Genomic DNA, 11762 nt, shown 5'->3' with positions numbered 1-11762 from the left:
TTTCTTTCCGGGGTTTTCCTGTTGTGTTTCCCTCTCTCTCTCTCTCTCTCCTCCTCCTCCTCCTCCTCTTCCTCTCCCGGTCCCGCTCTCCCGCTGCAGAGAGTAGCCGGTTGAACTTTTTGGGGCGGAGATTGATTTTATAGGCTTCCCCCTCACACTGTCGGTGTGTAGGCTGAGCTCACCGTTATTTCATACCACATGTTCATAGGTTTAGGTGTGTACATATATATATATTATATATATTATATTTATATTTATATTTATATGTATTGCCTGGTTTATAAGAGAGCTGTGAGCACTCTACTGTAGTCCTGCCTACTGTCAGTCACCAGGTCCTTCTTGTCTGTACGCTGTACATTCAGCGCTCACCGACATAAACATGGCGGCGCTGTAGAGTAACCATGATTAGCACCGGTAACTAAGTCGTTGTTAGTGTGTTTCCGTAAATTCTATACATAAACAGAAGCAGTCTGTCTTTGGTTTGTTGTGTAGCCATCAGACGAACCAACAAGAAAAGTTTACATTTGATGTTAAATGACTTAAACCATGGCCCGTTGGATAAATGTATATCTTTTGACATTTCATTAGGATAAAAAAAAAAAGTCCCACTCAGTAGGCCCATACGGTTTGGATTAGGACTAGAGGCCTACTTATCAATAACTAAATCCAGTTTAGAAGCACAGGTTGGCCGCGGAGGCTCTTCACTGCATCAGAATGAACGCTAGATGGCGACGTTTGCTCCTTTTCTCTCCTGTGGTCCAGAGGTTGCTGGTGATATGTTGTTACTCCATTACTAGTCCTGCATTCAGAACATTGTCCTGCTTAAGGCGGCTTTAATCCATTTTTATTTTTTTAAATAAAACACAGTATCAGCTGATAATGTGGGAGGGGGTGCTGGTAGTATTGGACCTATGGAGAACAAACACCTGAATCCTCAGCCATTGTTGCCAGAGCCTCAATCCTGCCCAGTCTAAATAAAAATGGCACAATGTTTACCACACATGATGACTGACAATGTTCTCTGATGTTGAATTTTGAATGTTGGTCCACATTGCCAAGAAGATCAAGATCTACAACGGTGGAAGAGTACCAGCAGATCTACGATGTAGTGGTAGAAGACATGCTGAGGTATGTTTCAGTCAGAAGCTTTAACCACCCAACTGCTGCCCCAGGCTCAACCTGCAGACTCTTCAATTGTACCAACAAACCCAAACTGAACACAACTATTAAAATAATACTTTTAAAATATAAAACTTACTGTAAAAGGTCAGAAATTGTATTTTTACTTTGGAACCATTTTGAACTTTGAACTCTGGAACCATTAAACCTAGTCGTTCAGAAAGGTTGTTAGCTCCCAGCGTGCATGTGTATTGTGTGCACACATTAATGGACAATAGACTTTGCGTTGGACTGTGTGTCGCTGCAAACTAGTTGGTAATGTTAATCTCAGGGTTGCTACGGAGTTCTTCTAAAGGTGTACAGGGACCTATTATTTCATTTACACACAAATCAAATGATCAAGTTCTTTATAAATGAAATATTTATTAGACAAACTGCAAAACTAAACTACTAAACAGAAAATAAACAGAAAAAAGGGAAAGGATAAAGATTAGGATGAAGAGTACACTGAATAATAAACCACAACTACTCGTCATTGAATGATTAATCAACTTCATATTTTGACGTTTTACATTCAATTTAGTTCAAATGATTTAGGCACCGTTATAAGATATTTATATCTAAGATTATTTTATAACGTGACTTAAATTTACTTGGTCTAGGAACATCAAATTTGTTTACATCTGCTCATCTCATTTGTTCTTATGAGTATGGTCAGTGTGAGACCATATCACATCCATAACACTGGACTTGTTCCACTGAAACACTAGAACCTGACTATATTTGATCTAATTAGATTTGTGTGATGCTTATTATTATTCCTGTTATCACCTATTATGTATTGGTGTTACTTCCATTATAATAGTTTCACACCTGTGCCACCTGTTTTTCCTGAATGTCAAGATGACCCATTACTCGTGCAGACTGGAATCAGCAGCATTCACAAATCAAAGAGATCTGCAAACTATATTGAGAATTCTTTTCACAATAAAATGGTAATTTAGTCCACTATAGTGGACAGGATGTAAAAAAAATAAAAATACAACTAAATGTAAATTGTAAGATTTTAACCTAAAATAGTTTCAGCTGATAGATCTCTATAGGCTTATCACCACCAAAGACTCTTTTTCACATCATCACATGCTTTTTCATTTAATTTGATTCAATGCATTTCGTAATTTAATCAAATTTATTTATTAGTTTGATTTATTTCATTCAGTTTTTTTGTTTAAGAAAGATTCATTTTTATAAAAGTTTGATGGAATTTGTATTGATGTTTTTATTTACACAGCAGTTTTTTATTTCATGTTATCTTTCACCTCAGCAGCATTTTTTTAAATAATATCAGTAATATCTTTATTATATACATAGAAATATGATAAATGAGATATAATAATACATTTGTTTTACTGGCTAAATCTGGTTGCAGTTGGGAAAGGGACAAAGGGCATAAAACTTGACATGAAATAAAGATGTCATTGGGGAAAATGTAATTGTGGAATAAAATAAGATTAAAAAATGTTTTATTCGAATTAAAAATGCCTATGATGAAGTGACAATGATAATAGAATTCAATAGAATTCAAATATGAAAACGAACATGAAAAGCTCCACATGAGGGTGCTCTGTGATAAAAAAAAAAATCTTCAAGTGCTGGTTCTCCACAAAAAGCCACAGCTTGGAGGTAAAATGAAAAAGGAATACCAATTATTTTAGTCTTATAAGGTACAGCTTGTTCAAGATGTATTTTATATAACTTATGAACTTATAACTTATATTGTTGACAATTGTACAATTATTTCGACCACTCTTCTTCAGGTTAACACTTATTCCAGAGAGAGTGACCTTGACGGTCGTACAGTTAGAGAATGAATCCTGCTGGGGAACTACTTTGATAGATCTCTACAGAACAGATTCAAGTTTTCCACATAGTCTGATACGGTAACCTAACTCTCATTGATAAGATATCACCGGGATCCAACTGTTGTCAGCAGCCCCTCAACACTCTGTTCTGTCCTGCACGTTTCCAAAAGCATTAAAAACTCAGGTCAGCTGCTTTACTTCAGCAGCTGTGTGGTTGGTTCCTTCCATCAGGTGAAATGCTTCACTGGTATATTACCCGAGTCTAATTGATCTCCATTATCTCCATAGCGTAACTGGACAGAACAGTGTGACAATACCTTTGTCACAACTGTAACCCACAGTGACGTCTCCTTCTTGCTGCCTGTCAAATGCATTTAGACAACAATAGTCACTGGGTGAATCACAGCCTTATTTCCTGCATGAATCACTTCGTTCTTCTCTCAACTATCTATGTGTATATGACAGCAAGTTAGAAGCATTACATGAAGTTAGCTTCTGTGCGTCCATCCTTTTTCTATTCCTGATTATCCATGCTTATTTTGAAAGATGTGGTTAGAAGGATGAAACCTCCTGAAATGATAATCAGCCCTCTCTTTACTTTTTTATTTTACATGTACTAACTCAACTTAATTAAGTAACACTAGACTGAAAGCTAGGTTTCCATGAATCGTTGTGGTACCTGGACCGTAGTCGTGCCTCCTGCTGTGAGCCGACTGACACCCACTGCTACTTCGATTATTATTATTAATCACATTACTATCCCTATTTTCATAACTATAATTCTACTGTAATAATTGCTGCTGTTATTATAAGTAGTCTTATTATATGAATCATTTATGTCATATACATTGAATGTGTTGTAACTCTGTTATGCTGTTCATTCTGTACACATGACATCTATTGCATTCTGTCCATCCTGGGAGAAGGATCCCTCCTCTGTCGCTCTCCCATAGGTTTCTTCCTTTTTTCTCCCTGTTAAAGGGGTTTTTAGGGGAGTTTTTCCTGTGCCGATGTGAGGGAAGGACAGAGGATGTCGTATGTGTACAGATTGTAAAGCCCTCTGAGGCAAATTTGTAATTTGTGATTCTGGGCTATACAAAATAAACTGAATTGAATTGAATTGAAATATCTCAACAAATGTTGGATGAATGTACATATATTCATGGTTCCCAGAGAATGTATCCTAATGACTTTGGTGATCCCATGAATGTCAATCCAGTGGATCAAATCAAATATGATCAAATATGGCAGCGGCTGAGGAATTCTGAATACACAAAGACAATATCAAAGTAAAACAAAACTGAAATGATATAGTATTACATTTTCTTCTACAAATATGAAGCCAATCTGCATCAGTTAAAATTAAAATTTGTTCAATGACTTGCCCCTTGGCTGCTTGGCAATTCTGAATTCACAAGTTTTTAGGCAAAGAAGACAAAAAAAACGACTGTATTCTACAAATGAAAAAAGAGTTTATTTATTTACTTGTTAGCATTCCCCCCGCACTTTAGTAGTGAACTCATCTCCTTTAGGGCTTTAATGTTACAAGGTGTATAATGGACTCTATAGATCATTCATAACATAGTTGAGAAGCAGCCCATCTGTGACTTCAAATAGACAAATACATACAAGATACACACACAGCTGAACTGTGACTAATGCAAAATAATACATATGCAATCTCTTTGGCTGTGTCCTCAGTTGGAGATCAAACTATAATCCAACCTGCATCCCAGGAAACGGTCCGACTACCCTGAAGGGAAAACGACACAAAAAAGGAACAGGATTTGTAATAAACAACTGGTCATGTAGTGTGGATCAGATTTATGCATATTTGTTTAATGTTAGTAGCCTCTAGAGGCTGGAGTGTTCATCATATTCCACAGTTAGAGAGTAAAAACAACATACTGCTGATTCTAAAATCTCCATCTCATATCTGTGTGTTATTTACAGAGCTGGACTCAAGGCACCTAACCAGCACAAGCCTTTGACCGCTATGTTTCAGAATCTTTAATCTAAATCAGGATTCCATTTCCTGCTGCAGCCTTACCTCTTCCATTGTTGCATCCCAGACCGCTGGCATTTCCTATTCGATCCATCCTGGCTCCAAAGCAGCCCGAGGTCCGTTTCCTGGCGGTCAACAGCAGGTCCTGCAGACGGCTCCTCTGACTCGGGGTCCTGCTGTGGCCCTCGGCTGGTAATTGGGATCTTTCTGATATCAAAGGTTCTTGATCCCCCTCCTGGTCCAGGTTCCATCCCCTGCTGGCCTGGCTGTTTTCAGGCTGCTGGTTTGTCCCTTCGTAATCAGCTTCAGAGTCCTCCTCCTGGGCCGCATCAGCCAGAGTCTCCTCAAAGCGCTCAAGTAAAGACTGGTGTTGAGAGTTGAAGATGGGTTTACACTCAAAACTCAAACTGGTTACATTCATACTGGTTAAGTTAGTTGACAAAGGAAACACATGCTGATAGGAAACCGTAAGCCTTCTAGTGAACCTGTGAACTTGGCTGGTGTTTGTGGTGGTAACGTTGATGGTGTTGTTAAAGGTTGCTAGAAAAGGAATGGTTTGAAAGAAAAGTAGAAGTTAATAGTTCAAAAGTTTTTATACTAGAATTGCAAGCAAGTATAATGCAGTCCAAGCACCCTGACGCAATTCAGACCTTGAGGCTGACCGACCCAAGGAGATAAGCGGGGAGTATCACTGAGTAGGGCTTTAACAGGTGATTTAATTCACATTGTTGGCTCGGGTAGGTTCAGAGGTGCCTGGAACTGATCCGCCTTGGACCAGGAGTCTGTGCCTGCACCAAACCTACTCTCAATAAATCTTTATGTACCACATTTATAAATGAGAAAGTGGAAAAGACTCAATGTTTCATACAAATCTAAGCCTCACTTCACTGACATCACACCTTTTAATGCTTTAATCCTCTTGAACTATAAGTAGCTATTGTAGTGCAGCTTACTGATGTAAATGTATCGCCACACAGGCATGTGCAAGACACCACGTGTGTGTTTAACATAGGTGGTGCTCATATGGAATCAACCACATACGTATACTGTTGAGTAAGGTTATGTCCCAAACTAGAATTTTTGAAATGAGAATTCCATATTTCTGGAACATAAAGAAAAACCTGTATGTCCCAGTTGCACTATATAATATGGTATGTAGTGTTGATGGAGTAACTCATCTACCTGTTTAATGTGCATTTGTAATTTTTGCAAATAAAAACCTAAGCGGAAACGGCATAAATTTGAGCAAAAGTCCAAATAACGCAGAAACATTTTTGGTTCGGCTCAGGTGGAATTGTTGGTGTATTGAAAAAAATGTGACAAACAGCAATGGAAACAGACTTAACAAGTAATTCATGACATGCATGAAGCTTCCTTGACAGCGGATGAAACATCAGACCTTTCTAACATACTACGTGAAACAAACGCTCTTTCTCATCGTGCCTCTTCTTCTGCAACGGTTTTATGGCACTGAGAAAATCTGCGCTACCTGCAGTTTATCTCGATCAAGTTTATCCTGATAAAACGCACATTAACAATTTCTGCTGCTGGAGTGGATAAGTATGTTTCGTACAAAATACCTGTGTTACACAGGGTTAGTGTTAGGTTAGGTTTGGGTTAGGGGTTAGATTAAGGGTTGCATCTTTGTTCGCAGACCAACCCTATGAATCGTGCATTTAGGATTTGTATCTTGATTCCTAGGAAAAACCTTCAAATTTATATATTACAGTTTTGTGATTTCTCAGGCAGACTTGGAATGAGGATGGAAATGACAAGCGTTAATTATTTTAAAGGAAACTTTGAGTACTAAGATCTACTTATTGTCTTGTTATTAATGTTATCAGTAACATTGGTAGGAGTAGTGTTGGTGGTAGTAGCTGTAGTAGTATTAACAGTACATTTATTTCTTTTTCTTTTTCCATGTTTTTTGCACACACACACCAACATCCAATCAACAAGCAACTGACACCTCCTTCTTATCTTGTTCTCTGACTTTCCTTGTGTTGTTTCTGACTTTTGTCTTGCAATAAATAAATAAAACTGCAAAGTATTGAAGAAAAATATTGAATGTAAAAATATTGTAATCACAGTTGAGAAATGTTAAAGTTATTGATCGCGTACTGCAAGATTGTCCTGGAAAGAGGACATGACCTCAGTGTCCTTGGTGGGAGCTACAACCGTGCAGTCCCAGGCAGAAATCTCTGAACAAATAGATCTCAAACTATCTACGTAATCAGAAACCACAAGTTAAGTAATAAATTAGATTTTCTTTTTTTTTTAAAGATGTAACAGTGTGGAATTTTTGGACACATTGTGGATGAACACAACATCTCCAACAACTCCTGTAGAGCATGTTCTCACCTTTGACCGTGTTATTGTTAACCAACTCCCTGTCTTTAATTCAGTCTTCACACAAACAGGCGTGATGACTGAAGGTGGTGGTTTCTTACCTTGATCTGAGCCAGCTCACTGGTAGAGGAGGGCCTTCCCAGTATGTGGCTGCTAACCAGCGTGTGGTGACACAGCAGGGCCAGCAGGCCCCACAGGACCGCAGTCCCCATGTTATCCTTCTTCTGAGACTACTGATATGATTGCCTGCCCTGCACGATTTTATATACACGCCAACACACATACACACACATACACTCGTCACGCAACAGACAGTCAGTGTCGGTGGCTCATCGTTTTGTAGATCGCCTCAAGTACATTCTGACACCTCAGCATGATAAGGCAGCTGGTCAGATGTCCCTTTAAGTGGTGCTTGGTGGTAGGTGTCGTGTGTGTGCGTGTGTGTGTGTGTGTGTGTGTGTGTGTGTGTGTGTGTGTGTGTGTGTGTGTGTGTGTGTGTGTGTGTGTGTGTGTGTGTGTGTGTGTGTGTGTGTGTGTGTGTGTGTGTGTGTGTGTGTGTGTGTGTGTGTGTGTGTGTGTGTGTGTGTGTGTGTGTGTGTGTGTACAGTATATGTGTCTGTGTATCATCACGCTTACCAGCCAGCAGTGGCATGACCTCAGGAGCCATCTTGGAGCTCTGAGCTCAGACGTGGTGTGTATTGATAGGAATGCAGCATCCATCATGCAAATATTTACCACTGTCTACACTCCTAAGCCTGAGAAATACCATAGTAGGTTAAAACGGATGCTCCTGCTGGGCTACATGGAGGCTACATGGTGTAGATTAGGAGAGGAAGGAACCAATGTCATCATCAATTTAAGACATTCACGCTACATTATATGTCAGATTTTTTATTCATGAATTGACTGGTTTGGGGTTATGGTTCAGTCTATGAGGCAGGGTTTAGCTGTTTGTAAAATTGCATATCTGTTATGCTCATTTGAATGCTGGCAGTACAGAAAAACATTACTGGGCTATTTCCACAAAACCCAGTAAAGATGAATTAGGAGTAGATGATGTCAAATATTAAAACAATTGTTGGACATTTTATAAAATAATCTACTTCTCTTTCTTAATACTATTGAGATGAAAAGATGGATACAGAGTTACCCCTATGTTTCCAAAGTCCTCTTTGTAAGAGATTGGTAAAGGCTGTCATAGCAGTTCAAAATGACCAAAGGATCAAGGGAGATAGAGTTGGTTGATGATGTAGGGACTACAGATGAAAAATAGCCTCTTGGCTAACTCTGGTACATTTACAGAAATGTTTTATTCAGTCACTGCTGAGACATCAATTTCTAAAGGAAAGAAAAGTATAAAATCAGTAGGCTATGGGCTGTAGGTGGGTAATTTCAACATGACTTCCAATGAGAAACATACACATTGGACCCATGGAAAAAACATTGCTGAGGACATAAATCATTTGAAAGGTTTCCTAATGTGTCATCTTGGGAGGATATTGAGCTGGGGATCATAGGACCCTGGAAGCGTTGATACAACTCTCGTGTCTGTATTAAGTATGGAGCTAGAGCCACAAAGCAATTAGCTCAACTGAGCATAAAGACCTGCAGCCGCTAGGTTGGTTTCCTCGAATGTTCAAAATACATCTGCCAACATCTAATTTGTCAAACAGAAATGTTAACTATTTGTGGTTAAACAAACAGTTAGGGTCTGGAGATCTTTCTTAGCGAACAGTGTCTGGAGAGCAAATCTAAGCTAATCAACTTCTGTGGATGTACTTTCATATTAACACACAGACATGGGATTGACAATAATGTTCTCATCTCGCTCTCGCCAAGAAAAGTAACAAATGTATTTCCCCCAAAAAGTTGAACCACATTTTACATTTTACAGCTCTCGTAATAACAAGAGAGTAAGTTGACCAATGGATGAACTGCTAATATCAAATCTCAGGCCATGGACATGAACCGAAGACCTGGAGTTCTAAGAGTCATGGAAAGTTTAAACGTCTACGGCTGAGCAAACTCTATCTGCGGACGGAGATCATATGATGGTTAAAAGCTCGGGAACAAAAATGTAAGTGGGCCTTGAGTGGATATCGTTTGTCAGTGATTTTCACTGATAAATACATTCATACTTGATCTGTCTGAATGAGTGGAAACAGTTCAATATATATGTTCTCATAGATATAGATATTTTACAAAAGTCAGCTATGGAATTAGCCGATGCTCGCCTACATTACGACTAACACACTGGTAATTGCAGTTCTTAACTCAAGGTCCCCTTACAAGATTTCTCCACGAATATTCAGGAGTGAACTTTTTTTAATCTCTGTTATTGGTGGGGTCTTGGATGTCTGAAAGTGTCTTACTTGGATTGCATATCACAAGTGAGACACAAAGGTGCGTACGTGATACTGAAGCGTCCAGTCCGTTCAGTCCACACAGAGTCCAACCTACATGTTGAGCTGTCAGAGGCAGCTGAGAGGACAGGGCCCAGCTCAACTTTGTCGGTTTCAGTTTATTTACATAAAAAAAGATAGATGCTGATAGAAACCAGACCAGTTTGAGGGCTATCACTCATTGTCAGTCACCGTCTCAACAACAGAGTCACACCATCATGTGCAAGACGAATGAACCCTCTCCCATAAGAGTTATTACCAAGGATGCAACTATGGAGACTGTTCTAAGGATATGGTGTCATTGTGAGATGCAACTATGGAGACTGTTCTAAGGATATGGTGTATGTGCCAGTATCTTCTGTCATTGTGAGATGCAACTATGTTGAATTTAAGAAGTGTCCATTAAATGAATCATTGGATACATGAGATACATGAGTTGCATGTGAATCATTGGATTTATTCACATTATAGCCTGTGTGTGTGTGTGTGTGTGTGTGTGTGTGTGTGTGTGTGTGTGTGTGTGTGTGTGTGTGTGTGTGTGTGTGTGTGTGTGTGTGTGTGTGTGTGTGTGTGTGTGTGTGTGTGTGTGTGTTTGTGTGTGTGTGTGTGTGTGTGTGTGTGTGTGTGTGTGTGTGTGTGTGTGTGTGTGTGCGTGTGTGTGTGTTTGTGTGTGTGTGTGCATGTTGATGCTTCAGCAACACTCGGTTCAATGATTTGCAGTTGTAAACATTTATTAAAACATTCAACGGTACATAAAGAACAATCTTACATTATCTTAAATAAATAATACTTGTAAGCCACGAACAATATTCAATAAATATTAGTAAATAAATAGCGTTCAAATAAAAATGGTAGAGACGTTGCAGTTCCAGGACTGAGATGGTAAGACTTCATCTTTACTTTGGATCTGCAAGAGAGCAAGATAGCAACAACTCTGTTATTAATTCATATTTCTCGATTCATTTCATTACTAATACAAATGTGTATGAGGTAAATTCATGGTACACTAAACTTAACTATAGAATATGAAAATGAACACATTATAAGTAGGCGTAAACACAGGATGTGTGACTGTAACTCACTGTATCTGCCCACAGTGTTGCACCCCAGAGAGCTCATGGAGCCTATTCTGTCCATCCGTCGCCCGAAGCAGCCTGAGGACTTCCTGGACGAGTCGTTGCGGACGCTTTTCAGGTTCTTTGCTGAGAGAAACTCCCTGATCGCTGCCTCATCCAGTCTAGTTTGTAGCTGCTGTTCGTCTGAGGCCTCCTCTATTTCCAGGCTGTCCAGACTGTCCCTCCCTGCAGACACTCTCTGGTCCACATCAGGAACTGACTCCTCTAGAGTGTGAAGGAGCACCTGCAACATCCACATAAACATAAGTCAGGTTAACTCTTGCATATTTAAAATAAACATTTCATTTTTTCATTGTGGATTTACATTTACAGGACGGGCCTTCAAACATTTCTTGTAGCACTTTTAAGCATTGTGATGCATCAGAAGCAGATGTTAAGACCATGAGAAGCATGTGAGATCTTCTCTTGCAGTGTAGGCTCCACATAAACATTATTAATGTTAACTAAACGGCTGCAGCATTACTTATTTATTACATACTCATTACACTTGTTGTTATTTACTTAGAGCACCAATTTAACTTAATTTACCACACATGAGATCAAAGAGTCCCATTAAAACATATATGGTCCCCGAGGTCCATACAGGATGTTGCTGTTGAGTGATGATCTTCATACAACATATGAGTGGGATTACTGAAGTTAGATACTGTACAATAAATTAAAGCGCTTGCTTGTCTTGCTGTTGCAGATTTCCACAAGGACCCATGTCCTCTAGAACTCCAACTTTCCAAACCCAAGTTTCAGAATCATTCATTAGAGGACTCACCTTTAAGATGTCCATGTCAGTGTCAGTCAAGCCGGTGCTGATGGGATATGTGCTGGACAGCTGCAGGTGTAAGATGAGGAAGAGGCCACAGAGAGGAATGGAAGACAGATGCATGTTTCTCTG

At 39.2% G+C, this 11762-nt stretch overlaps 2 protein-coding genes across 2 annotated transcripts; both read right to left on the bottom strand.

The window, feature by feature from the left end:
* Positions 1-4729: 4729 nt before the first annotated feature.
* On the bottom strand, positions 4730-7547 carry nppa (natriuretic peptide A). Its single transcript, XM_054608639.1, has 3 exons — positions 7437-7547; positions 5032-5350; positions 4730-4734 (listed from the first exon to the last, which is right to left on the bottom strand). The coding sequence occupies exons 1-3, from the start codon at positions 7545-7547 to the stop codon at positions 4730-4732; spliced, it is 435 nt and encodes a 144-aa protein (XP_054464614.1).
* Positions 7548-9345: 1798 nt separating this feature from the next.
* nppb (natriuretic peptide B) lies at positions 9346-11762 on the bottom strand. Its single transcript, XM_054608636.1, has 4 exons — positions 11640-11762; positions 10810-11096; positions 10638-10644; positions 9346-9366 (listed from the first exon to the last, which is right to left on the bottom strand). Exons 1-4 carry the CDS (start codon positions 11751-11753, stop codon positions 9346-9348), a joined length of 429 nt encoding a protein of 142 aa, XP_054464611.1. The 5' UTR covers positions 11754-11762.

The sequence above is a fragment of the Anoplopoma fimbria genome, chromosome 12, assembly GCF_027596085.1.
Source record: "Anoplopoma fimbria isolate UVic2021 breed Golden Eagle Sablefish chromosome 12, Afim_UVic_2022, whole genome shotgun sequence".
Classification (NCBI taxonomy): Eukaryota; Metazoa; Chordata; class Actinopteri; order Perciformes; family Anoplopomatidae; genus Anoplopoma; species Anoplopoma fimbria.
This window is presented reverse-complemented; position numbering and strand designations above follow the sequence as displayed.

Coding starts and splice junctions, on each gene's coding strand:
- nppa (XM_054608639.1), bottom strand. CDS start 7,547: ATGGGGACTGCGGTCCTGTGGGGCCTGCTGGCCCTGCTGTGTCACCAC. Junction 5,351..7,436: donor GTGAGCTGGCTCAGATCAAG/GTAAGAAACCAC, acceptor TCTCAACACCAG/TCTTTACTTGAGCGCTTTGA.
- nppb (XM_054608636.1), bottom strand. CDS start 11,753: ATGCATCTGTCTTCCATTCCTCTCTGTGGCCTCTTCCTCATCTTACAC. Junction 11,097..11,639: donor CTGACATGGACATCTTAAAG/GTGAGTCCTCTA, acceptor TGGATGTTGCAG/GTGCTCCTTCACACTCTAGA.